Source organism: Lemur catta, chromosome 8 (genome assembly GCF_020740605.2).
Source record: "Lemur catta isolate mLemCat1 chromosome 8, mLemCat1.pri, whole genome shotgun sequence".
Taxonomy (NCBI): Eukaryota; Metazoa; Chordata; class Mammalia; order Primates; family Lemuridae; genus Lemur; species Lemur catta.
In genome coordinates, this window is record NC_059135.1 from 66,060,765 (window position 1) to 66,081,834 (window position 21,070).

The 21,070-nt window shown below is 33.8% G+C and overlaps 1 protein-coding gene across 2 annotated transcripts in view; it reads left to right on the forward strand.

The window, feature by feature from the left end:
- ACVR1C (activin A receptor type 1C) overlaps nucleotides 1–21,070 on the forward strand; it is a 76,017-nt gene that overhangs the window by 28,088 nt on the left and 26,859 nt on the right. For both annotated transcript variants that reach the window (XM_045558606.1, XM_045558607.1), the window contains exon 2: nucleotides 8,427–8,657. In XM_045558606.1, coding sequence (XP_045414562.1) covers nucleotides 8,427–8,657 — 231 coding nt within the window. The remainder of the gene's footprint in view (nucleotides 1–8,426; nucleotides 8,658–21,070) is intronic.

Below are 21,070 nucleotides of genomic sequence, written 5' to 3' on the forward strand. Positions count from 1 at the left end.
TTTAAATAACGATTTTAAAAACTTTTTGACATCTCAGTACTTACCATAAAGTAAGTCACTTACCACCTGTTAAAGAGATTATTACCTATGATGTCCATGCTCTATACCCAAATTCCACATAAATTTGAGAGTTAGGTGTATAAAAACAATCAAATCATAAACTGGAAGAAAATATTGACATTTAGAAAATACATGGATGAGAGATTTGCTAAGCTTTAAGGCAAAGGAAGAAATTTCAGAGTAAAAGATTGATACAGTTTACATCTGTCATATTATTAGGATTTTAATGAGCACATCACTATGGATGTCTATATGTAAAACTCCATGGAGGGATATTTGGAGGGGCTGTTAACAGTAGTCATTTTTGGGATATCGGATTAGAAGTAATTTATCTTATTTTATTTCCTTCTTTATATTATGTGTATTACATGAATTTTTTTTGACAAGGGGCAAGTATCATTTTTTTTTCAAAAACAGTGAAGGTAATGTGTTAGGGAAAAGCAAACAAATATGAAAGTGGAAAAAGTTATATGTAACACATATGACAAAGAATTTGTCTTTAATTTATATAAACTTCTTTCAAATTGAGAAAAATTTTAAGATGCATCCTAGAGATAAATAGCATGAACAAAAAAATTTACCCAAAAAGAAATTCAGAACAAATATTTGAAAAAAAAAGTTACAATGCTATTAGTAAGGAAATAGAAATTAAAATACAATACTACTTTTATCTGACATATCCTTAAGATTTTAGTGAGAATAGATAGTGCTGTGAAATGGGTACTTCCATGCAGGGCCTGTGGAAATATTAATTGGTACAACTTTTCTGGAAAGCTATTTGGCAGTGTCTATCAAGAATGTTTGATGTGTAATTCCACATCTAGGACTCTATTATAGGAAATGAAATTTAGATAAAGGTTAACCCATAAATATATTCAATGCAGTGTTAATTGCAAAAATTGGAAACAGCTGAGATGCCTAAGAATAAGGCAATGCTGTATGCTGTCCACTTACATTGATGACAGGCCTATGCATTCCATTAAATGTTTTTAAAGAAGACATTATAAAGCTCATGATATAATGCTGAAAGAATAAAAGAGTAGCACTTAGGATTGTATTTACAGGTTGAATTCAACTATGAAAAACCCACATAGAAAAAAAAAATGGAAGAAAATATGCCACAATAAGAACAGTTGTAGAGTTGTACATCTTTTAGGTGTTTTGTCTATTTTGGATTCTTCAGTACTTTGCAGTCTTCTACAGTTCTTAATTCAATACTTTTTTTTTTCTTTTTGGAGGCAGATTGTCGCTCTGTCTCCCCAGGTAGAGTGCAGTGGCGTGATCATAGCTTGCTGCAACCTCAAACTCCTGGAATTAAGCGATCCTACTACCTCAGCCTCCCAAATAGCTGGGACTGCAGATGTGAGGCACCACACCTGGCTAATTTTTTCTACTTTTTGTAGAGATGCGGTGTTGCTCTTGTTCAGGCTGTTCTTGAACTTCTGACCTCAAGGGATCTTCAAGCCTTGGCCTCCCAGAGTGCTAGGATTACAGCCATGAGCCACTGTGCTCAGCCAAGGGTTTTTGTTTGTTTGTTTGTTTGTTTTAATTTATTGTTTTCTGCTTAGGAGAATAACAATGCTCAATGGATTCTGACTACATTTAGAAGAAAGCAAAATCCCCAGTCATTATTATGACCTGTTCAAGACCAACTTGGGCAATAGCTAGACTATGTCTCTACAAAAAAATAAAAAATTAGCCATGTCATCCCAGCTACTTGGGAGGCTCAGGCAGGAGGATCACTTGAGCCCAGGAGTTGGAGGCTGCAGTGAAAATATGATGATACCACTGTACTCTAGCCTAGGCAACAGAGCGAGACCCTGTCTCAACAAACAAACAAACAAACAACAACAACAACAAAAAAGCCAAGCAAACAAATAAAAAACAAAATAAAAAGAAACCCAAAACTGAGGGAACAGTTTGACGAGGAACCATTTAGGCTGCCAAGTGTAAGAAAATAACTTTTCAAATTAAGTAAGAATTATATGGGAAAGTGGCAGAGGAAATCTGTCCTATGATTAGAAATAACTCTTTTCTTTGACATGATGCTTTCAGATGGGAGACCTCAGATAGGGTCCTTTTCTTCCTTACATGGCTACAAAGTCTAAATTTGACCAGGGCACTCCAGGCAGTCTCTGTCCTCCCTAAGGCAACAAAGATTTAGACTAGGAGATGCTGCACTGTACCCAAAGCAGTTATCACACAACCACCATCCCTGCTAGCCTACTGTTCACTGATACTTTGACTTCCAAAGACAGGAAGGAGAAGGCTGTCATTTTGCTATCTAAGAATTCTTCTGCATTTTCATCCTTTCAAGGGGATATTTTAAGAGAATCCACACAAATAATTTTGCCATCAACCATTTTAGATTAAGTCATATCCCTTTATGGTTGATTTATATTTGTCCCATACTATAGGAGCTTAGGAGCTAAGGTTATCAATAGTATTTTTGGAAAAGACCTTCTTTGAAAAGTGAATCTTTCAGTTAATAAATATGCTGTTAAGCAAAAATGTTAAACTGATAATATTTCTCAGTTAAAATATTTTTGAATTGCAGTAAAAGCTTTATGCCATCATACATATCCTTTCTGTATTTATTCACAATCTTGAAGCTATATGTAAACAAATAACATAATTTTAGCCAGTTTCAAACTCTAATGTTTTGTCAGCCATTTAAACATTAATGGGAAACACTTTCATTTCTACTTAGTAATGAATGGCATTGCTAAAGTATAGAGCTCTTCTGAGTCATTTTTGGTCTTGTGTGCCATTTCTGAGATCCTGTGTCTACTGTGTTTGAGGGATTAGGCAACAGTCTCTGAGTGTCTCATGTAACTCAGAGAGGCTGAGAACATTTTCAGGCTTCCGTCACTTTCCCTCCATTTGCCCCAAATTTCATGCTGATATTGATATTTCATGCTCATATGATAAACATAGGACAAGATAAATGATCTTTAACATTGACTGGAGAAGTTATGCTGGTTTATAAGTCAGTAGGATCCTTTCACCCCCTGAAATATCAGTGTGTGAAACTGGGGGTACAGACATATCCTGTGGGTGCTCATATTTCCAACTCCAGCATTCTTTTTATCTATCATAGATAATCCTTAGATTATTTGTACTGAAAATTGTGATACAAGCTCAGAGCAGCAGAGGGCTATAAAACTGGAGGAGTCCTTAGACATCTTCTGATCTACTTTCTGACCTCATCATTTTTCAGAGGAGGAGTCTAAGATTTGAAGAGATCGAGGAACACATCTAAAAGTCTTAGGTGATTTGTGGTGGAGCTGAGATTTTCAGTTTCAGTCAGTGCTGTCTTTGGACTGAGGAAATTCCCAATGGTTAGTACAGTAATTTAAAATGTGCTGGACTCTTCCTAAATTGATGTCTACAGCTGAAGTTCAAGAGCAGTTTTCCTGGATGGAATTCCTGCTGGTAGGGAGGATCCATTCCTTCTCAGCTGTAAGGATGAGGCCTTCTTGAGCAGAGAATGTAATTGCCACCGCACACAAAGGAACAATTTTCCTTTGTGCTGGGTGTATTCCCATACTTTTGGAGTTCTCAGTTTTCTTGGATACAGCCTGGCAAATAGTATTTCTACAAGTTGAATCTTTCTTGAAAGCTCAATTGTCTGAAAAGCTTGCATTTATATTGCCCATATTTTTATTAATGTTATTTTCTTCCTCTCTTCTATTTTCCTTTACCATTAAGAAGGGCAAATGCTTTGAAATGACCACATGACAAGAAAATGAAATTTTGACAAGGAATAGAAAGGGAAGACAGATCTTTGCCTGGTCGTCTTTGACCCTGTCTGGCTTTCCCTCAGATTCACTAGTGCTCGTTTTCCTGGCTTCTTTCCTGTTGCCATACTTTTCATATTCAGCCCCCTGAAAAGCTTGAATTGTTTTCTTTGTTAACTCAGAAGCCTGCAAATGCTGAAAAGATTACATATTCAGCAGGTCAAATCTGAGACAGTTTTCTGAATTAAGAAAAACTTTTTGTGTTTCATAGCCTGGTCTAAAATTAGAGAAATTGCATAGAGTGAACTAATATCTGAAAAAGAAAAAAGGGCATAGGTCAGATGTTTATGTTAAGCACTGGCCAATTTTAGCATATGGACCCAAAATATGAGAAAGCTAGGTAATATCTAACCAACCTACTGAAAGTAGTATCTAATTCAAAACAACTAATATTTGCCAAAACAAGCAAATATTTGGCTGTTAAATAAGAATAGCACATTAATGCAAATCTGTAAATTTGGTTCTTTTGTTTTTTTGTAGTCTGATGGTTTTTACATTTGTGGACACCAGGGTGTGCTAGCCATCACATGTAGATATGGATAGAAATTTATTTTCTGGTTGGTTAGGAATGTGCACATCCTTTGGTGGATGTAGGTAACAGATGTCTTGTGGGTAACAGATGTCTTGCCTTTTACAGACTAATTGGCAAAGGTGGGGAAAGGGGATAATTAAAGAGGTGGGAGGGGATGGAAGAAAAGTGCAATCTTCTTTGTGTGGAAAAACCTAATAGACCTTCTTATTATGGGTAATTGCCTCCCTCTTCAACCTCATTTGCTGTCCCTTTCCATATGACTCAAGTACATTGTAACGGGGAAGTATAAAATAAAGAAACATAAGGCAGGACTACTGTCTGCTAACAACCAGATTTATCCTGTCATGGAATATTCTAGTATATTCTAGTATAATTGACTCAATTAACATCAGGTTTCTTTTTTAAAACCCAAAATATAAAAGCATAAGTCTAATCACCAATGGCAACTTATATTTTAATTGGCAGCACAAAGGTTCCCTGTTGAGGATGGTTGATATAAATACAGTTTAATTATATGTCAAATGCGATGATATAGTGGACTGGTGGGAAATGAAAAATGAGAGACTGAATATGTCATATGTTACTTATACATCTTAGGTCCTGTTTAGATTGGTGTTTGTTCTCTGTCAGTGCTATAGTACTGCCAGTTGACCTGGAATAAGTGGGCACATTTAGCAGATGTTGCAAGCCATTATCATTAACAAATCCTCAACTTTGTCAGTGTTTTCCATCGTGCAGGATTTAAAATAAGGTGTCATTTTCTATCTTAACTATATCAACGAGATCTATATTTTTCTTCTGATTGGCACCTTTTACTTTAAACTGAAGGAAATTTTTATAGCTTGTTAAACATTAGGTGAGTATCCACATTATTCCTTGATAAGAGCTATTACGTAATCATTTTTATAAGGAGCCAGAGTGCTTCAAAGGCAAAGTATCAGGTTAGGTACTTAGAGGCTTACTTAATACAGAATTTAGATAAGCTGAAAGGGAACACTATTTATTCTAGATGCAAGGCACGTGGTATTGACTTTTATTTGACCACCTGTCTCCTTAGAATATAGGTAGATAGAATTTGTTTAAAAAATAGCAACTGTGTTTTAAAGCTTATTAGGACAATACAGATCTAAATCTCAATTGTTAATTATTAATTTCTTTCTGCTGTATTAGAATTATATTTTATTCACAATTGCTATAAATTAGTGGGGTGGAAGAATGGTTTCTGTACCCATCTTTTTTTTTTTTTTTTTTTAATGGCAGCTTTGGTGGGATAGAAATAATGTTGCATGAGTAGTCCAGAGACTGTTACATTAAATGAATCACTTGATCTTTTTGAGCCTCATTTTGTTATCTATAAAATAAATTTAGTTTCAACTAACTTTTACTGTTGCACTGGGAGTTATATGTGATGATGAATGCACACGAAATTAACATATGTTTGATTGTTGAGTACTTTATGGTTGCCTTCACTCAGTGAATCCGTATTCCTTAGTTGCCTTGATTTCCTGGCTAAGCTTCCCTTGGAAATAGAACATTTGAAGAGATTCTGATGAGAAGTCTAGTGACAAATGGTTTGAGACTTTTTGTCAGGAAAGTTACTCTTCTTCTCACCTTTATCCTCTTAAAATATGCAGGTGAAGAATAGCCACAGTGGGGCAAGTTTTTTATTAAATAATTGTTAAGTGAGTTTTCCATATTTTGTAATTGTAGATATCCGTAAGTCATAAATTCATAGAGTTGTAAAATGTTGGTGGCATATGAGACTAAGATTTCTGGACCCATGACCACTATGCCAGTTCATTTTCCATTTTCAGAGGAAGACAGTGAAGGTCTGTAAGGTTAAATGTCTCCTCTGAAGTCAAGCAGCAAGTTAGTGACAGAGCGAGGGCTGGGATCATCATCTTTCCCTGAATTCTTTGTCTGGACCATTGCCAGACACCACCTGCTATGTGACTGTCTAGGATCTAGCCTGGACCATTAAAATAATGTGGGCATTCAAATCACTCTTGACAGAGCACAAAGAGGTGCATTTCTTTGTTATGTCTTTTAAATGGTTTCTACACTCTAGTTCATTTAGCTATTCCTCTATGGGTTACAAATGTATTTCGATTGTTTGCATAAGGCAACTAGCCTTACCTCCTCCGCTAGTAAGAGAGATATTCCCTAATGTTTATATAGTACTTCCTGTGTGCCAGATATTGGTCTAAGCCCTTACACTCTAAGGGCTTGACATAAATTAACTAGTTAATTCTCCATTACACTATGAGGAGGTATATTATTAATATTCTCACCTTTTATATAAGAAAATGGAGGCACAGAGGGCCCAAGTAGTACTAAGATCAAAACTAGTATAACCAGGATTTAAAGGCTTTGTCAGATGGACTTGGAAAATGCAAGAGAGATTCCATTGTGAGAAGACACTTGGGTGAATGGATGCTTGCTGTATGAGCTCTCTTTTATGCAAAGAAAGTGTCCTAAAACGTTTTCTAAATCCTTAGATTTTATATATCTAGCTCTATGGAATCCCAATCAACTTAGAATATATGGTTCTACTGTAGCACATAATTATTGATGAAAGAGTATGTTTATTTATGTTGATCACCACTGGAATAAATAGGAAGGTGAGCTATAATGTATGTCCAATGTTGATAACAAAATTATATTTTATTTTAGGATTGCATTTCCCTTAGATCAGATTACTGAAATGTTTATAGGAATGGTATTTCACCAGTCAAGAAAAACTATCAAAAGAAGAGAATAATTTCTATCTCACTGATATGTAATTTGTGCTTTCTTACTATCCAGCAATATAGGAATATTACCCATTTTTGATCCTATAATGGTATTTAAATTGAGCAACAATTGCCATTTTTGTAGCAAATACTTTATGGGTATAAAATGAGCCCCAATTTTAGTGATTACCAATTTAAAGACTTTAATTTTAGTAGCAGTGATTGTATGGTAAGATTTGGGACATTCAGATAACTATGGGGGAGCAGTTATGATTTAATGAAAATTTTGTTAAAGTAATAGTACAAAAAGCTTATTTAGTATTGTACTATTTAGAAACAATGTAATTAAATGAAATCTGAATAAATTGCTCACAACCATTGGATTCTTAGTGCTGACAAATATTTCACATCAAAACAGAGAAACACTGCCCTACTTTGAAGATATGAGTTAGTGTGCAGTGTTGTGTGAGTGTGTGTGTGTGTGTTTGTGTGTAGTAAGTGAGGAATGTTGGGGAGATGTTGGAGAGAATAGATTAATTAAGCAAAGTATAATTTTTCAAAGTTTATTGGTATAGATATATTAAATTCTATTATTGGTGTGCTTTGCTTTATGGAATAGATGTGTGCTTTAAAGAAAATTGCCTGAAGGTCATGGTCCATCTTCCAATGGCTCTCATTCTATGTTCCTTAGTGAAGAGGGGGAGGTATAATGGCTCTGGAATGCCTTAAAGGAACTATAACAATAGCAATAATGTTATAATATCACAGAAAATAAAGACTCACAACTATTTTTTTAGAGACATATATACCTATGATTAGTTTTGTGTTTAGCTCATTCACTTAAAAGTTCAGAGGAAGAAGGGTGCACGAACAGAACACACCAGGTTGGTTACACAGCTGCCATAACCTCACTTTAATGTTCTACAAGTGATGTTGGACAGCTCCCCTTGGTTGCTGTGATACTCTTTCCTAGCATTTCATACGAGCTGTTGAATTAGAAATGAGCTAATTGAGCTTAAGAAGGAGGGATTTGGAGTATGGATGAGGGAAATATTTTAAAACATAGGTAGCAACTGAATAAATTTGCAAAAATACTAGCAATAGTAAATGATAATTGTGCAGGCTATTTAGTGAAACACATGACTGAGAGGGAGTAAGAGGATTAGCATATGTTTATCAAGTGCTGATTATTTAAAGCCTTTTCCAATTTTCATTAAGATTGAATGTCTGGTCTCAAGTATTATGAAATAAGTTTGCATGATATCTTTTGTATTTTAAAGCTTTTCGCCTTACTCTTTCCAGGACTGAAGTGTGTATGTCTTTTGTGTGATTCTTCAAACTTTACCTGCCAAACAGAAGGAGCATGTTGGGCATCAGTTATGCTAACCAATGGAAAAGAACAGGTGATCAAATCCTGTGTCTCCCTCCCAGAATTAAATGCTCAAGTCTTCTGTCATAGTTCCAATAATGTTACCAAAACTGAATGCTGTTTCACAGATTTTTGCAACAACATTACACTGCACCTTCCAACAGGTAAGAGGTTTATCTTTGCTCATTCCAAATTTAATTTTACTCTTGGGAAACTATAAGCACAGTAGAAATCAAACTGTCTTATATTTCTTTAAACAAGAAAATCTGTTTTACAGTTCTGTTTTTCATTTTGATGGGTAAAATTCTCTAGAGTGTAGCTGAGGTTGATTTTTTTAAAAAATTGCACAGCACTGTCAAAACATTGACAATAGCACAACAATTTTAAAGAAATTTGTCCATGTGAATTGTATTTTCTGAAGTGATTAATGGACCTAAAGTGAAATGTAAATTTTCATGGATTCTTTTAAAGGAAAGAAAGTAGGATGGATACCAAGAAAAAAAGAGCAAAACAAAAAATAGGAGATTGCCAGCTTTTATGGGGACACAATGTTGTTTTTTTTTTCAGAATCTTTTTTTCGTGGATACCTTCTGCATATCTTCTTCATATACTCACATTCAAGTGAAAGCACTAATCAGAGAGATAGAAGTGGAATGAAATTGGACCCTTCATTATTTTTCAGATATTTTTCTGCCATTAGCTCAATTTTATAGTGCTTTATCCCAATTTATAAGATGCTAAATATCCTAATCTGGCCTTTTATCAGCATTTGGCATCTGAAAGTTTGGGAGACATTCAGGGTCATGTAATTCTGAATTAAAAACTAGTTTATGATATGGAAATTATCCTGCTAGTAAGTTCTATTTAATATTTCTAATACAGTGATAATTTAATGTTTAGTGATACAATCATATTTATATATAGATACATACTCTTCCTTGCAAGTTAACCTTCCTTTTTTTTTTTTTGATAAAACCCTTGTATGTGTATGAAGTTAACCTTTTAAGGCACTGTTATCCAATCTTAGGTATTCATATACCACCATATCAATATGTCACTATAGAACTTTTTTACTTATTATTTTAATAAACTACCTTTTTAACTGAAAAACATTTATTTTATAGAAACAGCATCATTACCACAAATTTAAAAGCAGGTTTACTTGCCATAAATTGAAAATAACGATGTGAACAAACAAAAAAGCAATATTACTGCACTCCAGTTAGGCATTTTGCATTTTCTCTTTGTTTAGAAGAGAAAAAAAGAAGTGTTAAAGACATAGTAGCAGGAAATGAGACTTTTTGATACAAAATCAGAAAAACTAAGAGAATTAGAGAAGGAATCATTATATGATTCAATGTTATGTAGTATCATGTTAGTTTACCACCCCAATTCATCTCAAAAACCCTTCAAATCATTTCATGTACCATGACTAATACTTGTCCTACTCTTTGGAAAACATTATTCTAAGACATTATCTCATATAGCGCAACCTCAAAAGCTATACTTGGCTTATTTCATTCCCTAAAGCTACTTACAGTCTTGATTTTTAGACCACTTAGTCTATCCTAAATTCAATTGCCTTCCTTGCTTTGGTGGTAAACTGGGATCTATTATGGACACCTTTCTTTCCCTACGTTTTCACTCCAAGTTTGTCCGTGCACCAGAGACACTTTAAAGTGAAGGCTCCTTATATTTGATGCTGGTCTTACTTAACCATGGCCAAATACAAAAGATTAATGAGGTGAAGAGGGACATCTCCTCATTGGCTGTAGCAGGGGCCTCTATAATGTATCTTCTCAATAGGGAATTATCTACAAGACCACATTCTTTGACTATAACAAAAGGTCTTGGAGGACAAGATGCTTCATATACAATGGGCAAATTAAAGGTCCTTATTGCAGCTAGAATGCAGGTCCTTCCCGCCCAACTATAAACTCTGCCTAAGTACTGAGAAGCCTATGTTCTATCCTCAAGTTCAATCAGGAACCAATTTTTCTTTTTCAGAAAATTAACTTTATTGAGGCACAATTTAGATATAATAAAATGCACACATTTTATTTTATTTTTATTTATTTATTTTTTACAAGAAACTAGTAGCTTTATTGGGAATAGTTGTGATATGCAGTGGGAGCACAGCTGCTGAAACCCTAGTTAGGAAGACGGAACACAATGCAGGGAGCTGGCATTGGACCTGAGGGACTGAGCTTCTGTCCTGAGCTTCTACAGTAAATTTCCAGGAACACGGGGCTCTTTCATTTCTTCCAGCTCCCCCACTACAGTCTGACTTGGCAGGTTTTCTCTATACCCCATAACGCGCACTGTATACCACAAAGCCTGGAAGACTATGCAGTGGTTTTCAACAGGGGGGGATTTTTTCCCCCCATGGACATTTGGTAATGTCTAAAGACATTTTGTTTTCACACATAATAATTGACACATAATAATAATACATATTTATGGGATACATAGTGATGTTTCGAGACATGCGATGTATAATATTCTGATCAGATTATTTCATTTATTATTTCAAAATGCACACATTGTAAGTATACAGTTTTAATGATGAGTTTCAATACATACATATGCCCACTTAACCACAACCACATTTCTGTTATCTCAAAATGTTTTCAGTCAATCTCCACTTCCCCTAGAGCTAGACAACAGATCTATTTTCTATCACTGTAGATTAGATTTATTTTTGTAGAGTTTCACATAAAAAAGTCATGATGGAGCACATTTTTGGGGAGGTTTGGCTTCCTTAACTCAGCATTCATTCATTCATTCATGTTGTTGGCTATATCAGTAATTTACTCCTTTTTATTGCTGAATGATATCCCATTGTGTAGGTATACTATAATTTTTAAAAATCTATTCATTCCTTGATATGTATTCAGTTTGTTTCCATTTGGAGACTACCCTTCAAAGCTGCTATGAACATTCATGTACATGTCTTTGGATATGTGTTTTTATTTCTTTTGGAAAATACCCATAAGTGGATTTGCAGTGTCATATAAGAAGTGTATGTTTAACTTTATAAATATAATCTCCCAAATTGTTTTCAGATTGCTTGTATCATTTTACATCCCCGGCAGAAATGTATGATAGTTTCAGTTAGTCTGTATTCTTGCTAACTCTTGGTATAATCAGTCCTTTGAAGTTTAGCCATTCAAGTGGTTGTGTAATGGTATTTTATTGTGATTTTCATTTGTCAGTGACTAATGATATTAAATTATTTTTTCAAGTGCTTATTTTATTTGTTTATGTACCTTTGTAAACTGTTTTTTCACGTGTCTATTAAAAATTGGGTTACTTAACTTCTTATGGTTGAATTTTAAGAGTTCTTCATCTATTCTAAATGTAAGTCTGTTATCAGATATAGGTATTATGACTATTTTCCTATTCTGTGCATTGTCATTTCGTTCTCTTTAAGGTGTTTTTCACAGAGCAGGAGCTTAAAAACTTGATTTATGAAATTTTTGTCTGATTTATCTTTTGTTATTATTGTTATTAGGTTTACTAGTTTCATGTCCTGAGAAATTTTTATCTACCCAAAGGTTATCCATATTTTCTTTTATGTTTTCTTCTAGAAGTTTTAACATTTCAGTTTTAACATTTACATCATCTTCAGTTTCAACTTAATTTGTGTTATTATGTGAGGTCAAGATGGAGTTTTATTTTTCCATATAGATATGAAATTGCTTCAACCTCATTTGTTGAAAAGTCTATCCTTTCCCCATTTGAATTACTTTGGTTGAAAATAAAGTGACCATATATATGTGGGTATATTCCTGGCCTCTTTATTCTGTTCACTTGTTCTATATGTCTTATGCCACTATCAGACTATCTTGATTATTGTAGCTTTATAGTAAGTATTGCAAACAGGTCTGTGATCCCTCCAACTTTGTTCCTTTTCAGAATTTATTTACCTATTATAAGTCCTTTGTATTTTCACTGAAGTTTTAGAATCAGCTTGACAATTCCTACAAAAACACATGTTGAGATTTTCATTAGATTGAGTTGAATATATAGAATAATTTGGGGAGAATAGTCATCTTAACGATATTGAACTTTTAATCCATAAACATGGTATGTTTTTCCACTTATTTAGTTATTCTTCAGTTACTCTTACCAGTATTTTGTAGTTATCAGAGAGCAGGTCTTATACATAGTTTGTTGACTTTATCTCTGAGTATTGCATGGTTGTGTATGCTATTGTGAATAGTAATTTCAGTATCTGAATTTTTAAATGTTAATTGCTAGTATGTGAAAATAAAATTAATTTTGTATGTTGACCTTTCATCCTACAAGCTTGTAAAAATAACTTACATTAGTTCTAGTAGCTTTAAAAAAATATTGTTTGGCATTTTCTACATACACAATCATCTTATCTGTGAATACAGAAAATTTTATATCTTCCATGCTGATCTGCATGCATTTTATTTCTTATTCTTGCCTTTTGCACTGTCTGGCACCTCCAATATAATGGTAAATAGGATTGGGGAGAGTGAAGATCCTTGCCTATTTCCTGGTTCTAGGGGGAATGCATTCATTCTTTTACCATTAAGTATGATGTTAACTGTAGATTTTTTTGCAGATGCCTGTGATTAGTTGAGGAAATTTATTTTTATTCCTAGTTTGGTGAAAGTTCTAGTTTTAATCATGAATGAATAATAAATTTTTAAGTACTTTTGTGAATTTATTAAAATTATCATGTAGGTTTTCTTCTTTAGTCTGTTGATAGGATGGATTACATTAATTAGTTTTTAAATATTACCTATGATAAGGAATATATGTGTTGTCTGGCCACTAATTAATATATCTATAAGAAATTCTATGTTGACATTTCATTGAATTCGAACTTCTTTATTTAAACGAAGAATTTCTTTCTTTTAATGACATTGTATAGTAAATGGCCATTAAATTGAATAGGAATGTACATGTAGTCATCTTGTGTGGGGTTGTTCTCTCTGTGAGGCAGCACTAAATGATTATTATCCATATTTGAAAGAGCAGCTGTTTGGAGAAGAGTTGGGGACCTGCAGGCTGAGTGCTGTCACAGCCAGTGCCAAAACCTCCACTGTTTCTCTGTCACCAGTGAGTGTCATTGATATCTCCTGCTCTGCTTATTAGGGATTTGTCAATTTCAAATGTGATCACAAACTATGAAATATATAAAGACACTCTGAAAAGCAGACAGTGCAACCTTTCTACAGTATTTAATAGTCTGCATCATGTTCATGGGCAAAACAGTAGAAGAAGGGTCAGGAGGTGACCAGAAGAGGTTGAACAAAATCTGAGACTTCCCTTCATAGTTCCAGCTGAAAGCCAAGTGGATCTTTGCCTCTCTGGCTCTTTCATCTGTCACCGCAGATGATAGGTCCATTTCTGTATAGCTGATTTGAATTAAGTGCAGTAATTTAGTCTTATCATGTTTTAGCTGGCTGCCTTCTGTCTTCATGTCCTGTTTGTAAAGATTGGGCACTTGCTTTGTTTCTTTGTGACAAAATTTATGTCTTGAATAGAGCTCATGACTCCCCCCTCCAGTAGGTGTGCGCCCTTAAAATGGATCTGTCTGTGGAGCCCTCTAGTCAGTTCCCATCAATTTTTTCATAGTTCCTGAACCGATTTAGTGTAAATGTGACCTTCTGTCTCTATGCAATATGTCTTCTTAAGCTCCCTTTTCTATATTTTCTAATCTTTGAATCTTTGATAATTTCAATATCTGTAGCTACTGTGGGCTTGAGTCTGCTGTTTTTGATTCTGCTGACTCATTATCTTGGTGGCTTCTTTTCTTATGTATTTTGTGAATTTTGATTGTGAGCTCATGTTTTTGGGAACCTATCTGGAGGAAACTTTTGAAGCCTGTATTTAAAAGTCATTCCTCCAAAGATTTACATTAGCTTCTACCAAGTATCTGGGAGGTACTACCAACCCAAACCCATTCATTTGATTAGGTTTTGGGGGGCAACATATACAGTGAATTTTTATTCTAAGCTTGCTTATAAGGGTACACAGTTGTGGTCAGGAACTCTCAGATTTTTTTTCCTTCTTTTCTCTGCTCTAACCAAAGTCAAAGTTGAGACAAATCAGCTATACACCCTGTCTGTCTCTGTGAAACATTTTTTTGTTTTGTTTTGTGTTGTTTTGATTTCACGGTAATGCCATTCATAGTTGCCTCATTTATGCAAAGATCTCTGATCTGACCTTTCACTGGTTTCCCAACCACGTTTCATTTTCTGACCTTGTGTCTGGTAAACTCAGCACTTCGCCACCAAGAATGGCAGATGCCTCCAGGGTCAAAGCAGCCCCAGTGCTCAAGCACCTCTCTGGATATGCACTTTATTTTTGTCTGCTGAACAATTAATTTATTTTCCAATCAGCTTAATCATAAAATAGAAAAATAAGTTTTTCAATTTATATTTTATTCAGCATTTTTATGTGTACTGTACCAGGAAGGGTTTCTGTGGACATCTAAAGTGTAACTTGGCAAAAATGGAAATTCTGGGAGGGTTTATTTTTGAAATGATGCTGGCATAATTATCTATCCATCTGGAAGAAAACAAGGCTGTACCACAGTGTCATATCATATACAAAAATAAATTACAGCTTGATTAAATATCTAATTGTGAAATATAAAACAATTTAAATGTCAGAGGAAAATTTAGAAAAAAAGATTTTTATGACTTTATAGTATGGAAGCTGTTCTTAAATAAGACAGGAAACCCAGCTGCTATAAAAAGAAAAGACAAATATAATTGACTACATGAAATCTAAAATAAAAATGAATGATAAAAGATAACATAAATAAAACCAAAAGAAAAATTAAACACTGGGTAGAAATAATTGTTGCACATATGACTGGAAAAAGGTAACTAAGAGATAAAGAGCTCCTGTGTGTGTGAGTGTGTGTGCATGGCAAGAGAGGGTTTGGGAGAGAGAGAGATTAAAGAAGAGAGAGAGAGCGAGAAGAAAAGCAGAGGTGCTAAATGAAAAATGCGCAAAAGACACACAAATTATACAGAAGAGAAAATCCAAAGTGGTCAAATATTGAAAAGATGTTCAACCTCACTAATACCTAGCATGCCATTTTTTTCCCCCACCCACTGGTGAAAGTTAAAAAGAGTGATGTATCAGTCAGGATGTTTTCAAATAAAAGTATGAGAATCTTCAATAATAATGTCTTAAACAATAAGGCAATTCACTGACTCACACGAAAAGAAATCTGGAAGTAGTCAGGTTCTATTGTTTGCTATTAAAGGAACTCAACAATGTCACCAGTCTACTTCCATATTTCTTGTTTGTGAGTATTGTTTAAGACATTATTATTTAACTTTCTGATAGTTTTTATTGGATACATTTTTCCTCATGTTTGTCTGTTTTTACTAATGAGGCAAATATTGAGTTTTGTTCTTATGGGGCTCAAGTTTCAAGGGAGATAAAAGTCAAGAAACAACAGGTTCCTCAAATTAGGTCCTCTAATAGAAACCCCCATGTTTAACTGAGATACCAAAGATCTCTTTCCTTATTGCAAGTTTAAACCAGATATAAACCCGTGTTCTTCTAACCTCAGATATGAGGTTAGGGCTTATTACCAAGCAGAGCAGGAAAAAAAGAACAAAAAACAATAATAAACAAACAAACAACTGCAACAACTTGTTCCTGAGAAGCTGTGAATGTGACCTAGTTGTCATGCAAGTGTTAGGATTGAGTTTCCGCCTCTTGAGTGGTTCAGGACTCTCCAGATAAAAACTTTCTTTAATGTAAGGTAGTCCCAAACTATTAGTGACCCCAGATGCCTGGCAGAAAAAAGTATAGACTCTCTCTGGAGGAAGGCACTTTAATTTTGGGTCTTAAATAGACACAACAAACACTTTTTGAAGGACATGATAAGTTCATAGTAAGGAATAACCAAGCACACAAAGATGCAAGACAGCATGAATAAGAACAACAGAAAAGAGCACAGGCCAGAAACAGATAGTTTCATATATTAGATTTATCAGACAGAAAAAATAAAAGGTAAGTTTGAAAATATTTTCAGAGAATAGGAAATCATAAAAAAGTGACCTAGCAGATTTGGACAATAACAAAAGAACTTTTTATAATTAAAAATACAATAACTAAATTGAAAAAAGTTAAGGTTTAAGAATAATTGGTATAAAAACAATAGAAGAGAGAATTAAGGATCTTAAATACAGATCAGAAGAAATAATTTTGTATGCAGTACATAGAGAATACAAATGGAAAATATGAAAGAGAGGACAGCAAATAGATAAAAATATAAGAGGTTTTAACACGTACTTTTATATAGTGTTCCAAAAGAGAAAAGAGAAAAAAATCAGGCTAAAGTAGTATCTGCAGAGATAACAACTCAGGATTTTCCAGAATTGAGGAAGGATACCAGTCCACAAATCTAAGAAATTTGATGAATATCAAGAAGACAAATGAAAAAAAGCCAAACCTTGACACATCATCATAAAACTACAGAACACCAAAAACAAAGGGAAATCCTAATAGTTGACAGAGAAAAAAGGTAAATTAAATTCAAAGGAGCTATAGTAGGATTGATGTTGTCTTCTCAAGAGCAAAACAATGAAAAGAGAAAAAGTGGAATTATATCTTCAATATTCTGAATGAAAATAATTGGTAACACAGAATTCTATATCCAGCAAAAAACATCTTTAAAGAATGGGGGTGAAGAAAAGGCATTTTCAAAGTAACAGAAATAGAGTGAGTTTGCCATTAGTGACCACTTGATAGTAGAAATTCTAAAGGATGTACTTTGAGCAGAAAGAAAGTAACACCAATGTTCTGACATGTAAGAAGGAATGAAAAGCAAGGAAAGTGATAAATATGTGACTAATTCTACAGATCATTAATCCACAATAATGACAGTCATCCTGTAGGGCTTTTGACTCAGGTGGGGCAAAGGCAATATATGTAATCTAAACATTTGTACCCCTGTAACATGCTGAAATTTAAAAAATTAAAATAATAATAAAGGCAAAGATGTATTTGAGACATAAAACATTAAAAAAATTAAATTACTTTTGGTGCATTAAAAAAACCAACATCAAATGAGCGTTCAGTGTAAGAATAGTATACTATATATGTAATGAAAGGGGTGAATGAAGTTAAAATGTTCTAAGGGTCTTATTCTGTCTAGGAAAAGGGTAAAGATATTGGTAAGCATTACATTTTAAAATGTGTCTGTTGTCTTTTTTATGTTAGTTCAAAAAGAATGGAAAGTGAGTATATTCTATCTAATCTCCAACAGGGAAACATAGAATAATAAAAACAATCCAAAAGAAGTCAAGAAACAAGAGAAAAGGAAGCCCTCAATAGATTTAACAAAAAGAAAGCATCCAAACATATCAGTAATTATTTAATGTCAATAATTTAATGTAAATAGACTAAGCATTCCAGTTAAAAACAAAGATTATCAAATAGGAGAAAACAAATCTGATTAAATGTTTAAAAACATATCTAAAATGAAAGTTTATAGAATTGTTGAAATTATTGTGAGGGAAAAGATATACCATGACTATATTAAACAAAAGTGTTAGTATACTTAAAATAATAGAAAACAAAATAAAATTTAATCCAAAAATATTACTGGAATTTAAAAAGGTCACTTTATAATGATTGAAGTTTTAATTTACCAGGGATTCTTAATAAATTTAAATTTCTGTGTGCTTCAGAACATGGTCTCAAAAATGAAGAAAATATTTACAGATCTATAAGGATAAATAGAGAAGTCCACATTCTCAGAGGAAGATTTTAATATACCACTGTCTTGGTAATTTATAGAACAGTAGATTAAAAAATTATAATATACAAGATTGAAACAATATGATTTATGAACAACCTAATTTCTAGGAAATTACAGTTTACCAAACCCGAAGAGTCTTGTGGCATTAAAGAACTTGAATCAGTAGTTCTAAAATGGGCAGTAAAAAATACTCCCATAAAGAAAATTTCAAAGCCCAAGTGGTTCTACCAGAAAATTCTGCTAAACTTCCAGGAACAGATAATTCTTACACAAACTCTTCCAAAGGATAGCTAAGGAAGAAACTCATTTTATGAATAACCTTGATATCAAAATCCAAATAAAAGACAGTATAAAAAAGGAAAATGACAAGCCAATCTCAGCCATGAGCATGTATGTAATCATCCCACCTTTGACCTGGAACCATGTAGGAAGTGAGATTCTGGGAATGACAGTTCAAGTTTACCCAAGTTGAGAAAATGATCAAGCATGATGATAAAACTATTTCTTAAAAGGCAAAGAAATGATTATTTCTCAAATCAGCATAATGGTTTCCCTGAGGGAAGGGATAAAATTGTGATCACGTGGGGGTTTCTTAGAGCGGGGGAAAATATTGAGAGGAGCCTTCCTGGATGAGATCAATGCCCTTATTTAAAAAAGCACAAGGAAGCTCATTTGCTCCACCATGTGAGGACATGACAAAAAGGAGCCATGTAGGGACAGGAAAGCAGGCCCTCAGCAGACGTGGCTTCTGCTGGCACCTTAATCTTGGACTTTCTAGACTTCAGAACTGTGAGAAATAAATTTCTGTTGTTTATAAGCTACCCAGTTTGTTTTTTTGTTGTTGTTATGGCAGCCTGAATGGATAAGATAGAATCTCAATATGAAAATCACGATTCCTGCCCTTTCTTGAAAATTCAGAAGATTTAGCATTCCTGAGGTCTCCCTCTTCCTGCCAGTCGGCTGAAGCTGAATAGTGACTGATTCTTCTGTTTTGGGCATAGACTTTTCTTATTCATGTCATTCATTCCATATGGATTGAGCTTGTATCCACTAGCCTAGAGTTCACACTATCCTTACCTCAATATGTTTTCTATTTTAACATAGTTGAGTTCGGTTGAATATGATTTTATATCTTAATTTTCTTCCTTAATATTAAAACATATATTTTTTTCCCATGGGAAGGAATCACATTTTGTTGCTTGGTTCATTCAAGGCTGAGTTGCATTTCAGTTTGTGACAGAAATGATTTCTGGTGACTCTAGGTGACATTAGAGACATGCTCAGAGAAATCACTGTGATTTCAAATAGCATTAGGAGTACTTTAAAATTGTCCATGAAAATTCATCCAGGATAACATCAGGAAATCTGGGCTAGAAAAGTTGGTTATTTATAGGGCTAATTTTGATAAGAATTGCTATTTGGTTCATGCTTGCACTAATTACAACCCTTCATATGGAAATAGACTGTTCAACAAAAAACCTTCAAGTTCCAGGTATCTTTATTCCCATTTTGCTACCAAAACATACAGTTCTTAAAAGAGTAAGTATAGTAAGAATTTATGATTTTTCCTTCCAGATTTCAATATACTATTTTGATAATGCTATTATGTTTTTCACTAATTCAAATAATTAGTTTTAATTAAGAAAATACAGGTGCAACATTAAAATGTGGGTGCTTTATTAACTTTAGTGCAATTTCTGCCTCCTTGTTTGGTTCTCAATTGTGTAAAGAGTAAAAGGGAAATTCATTATTAATACCAGTTGTGGTAGGTATATAATGCATATTGGTTAGGTACACCTCTAAATTAGACTTTAAACCAAACCAAGGTTTGTATATGAAGGAAGATAAACTGCCAAAACATTAGAATCAAATTAATCATTTTAAAACATACTATAATTATAAAAAATATACATTCATGGTGTGAATGTATTCTTTTAGGACTTTAAAAGCCTTGTTATCTTCAGTCCTTTAAAAAAGTCCATTGTTATTTCTTAATTTTCTTGTGGTTTTCCCTCTGAGACATAAATTCATTGCTATCATGAGGACATAAGGTGACATGTACATGCTGAGAAATACTCACGGGTCCTCTTGTGGAATTGTTCTGCCATCACAAGAACAAATCCATTTATAGCTCACTCTCTGAGGATTCAGAGGCCACCTGACAGGTGTGCCAGACAGGCTTTTTTTCCCCCGCATAAAGGGAAAGGTGCTATGATTTTTATTTTTTGCAAAGTGCTATGAAATATAAGCATCTACAAAGTAAGAATTATGCTTTAATAGTTTAATATAGGAAGCATTTCTTGTCTCCAGAAACAAGTACACTAAATTAATTATGAAATTCTGTTCATAAGGATATAATAGCAAATTGAAAGCAAAATTTATAACCAATTTGAAATTGAGGATTCTACATTGTATAAGCTCCACTGTCTCAGTTATGTAAATACTATTACCTTTTTACTCAAATAATTTCTGGATGTAATTATGTGTGGTACATTGAGCTAGGGCAAAATGTGATTGTCCCACATCAGTCTTTTCCAAGTGAAGAGGCTGCTTTGTATGAATATATTAGCTGTGGGAGAGGTTACACTAGCATAGACTTTAGGACAAGGAAGTATTTTTCCCTTCTCATCAATATTTTAAGTTCCTTCTCTGAACAAGACTCTCTGCTATGTGTTAGGGAAACAGAGAGATAAGATTTGGGGGCTGCTTCCAAGAAACTTTCATTTTTTACCATGTAAAGAGTTAACTTAGGAAAAAAGTCCTAAAATATTCCTTGAATAATTACTATCTAATTTCTTTACAAAC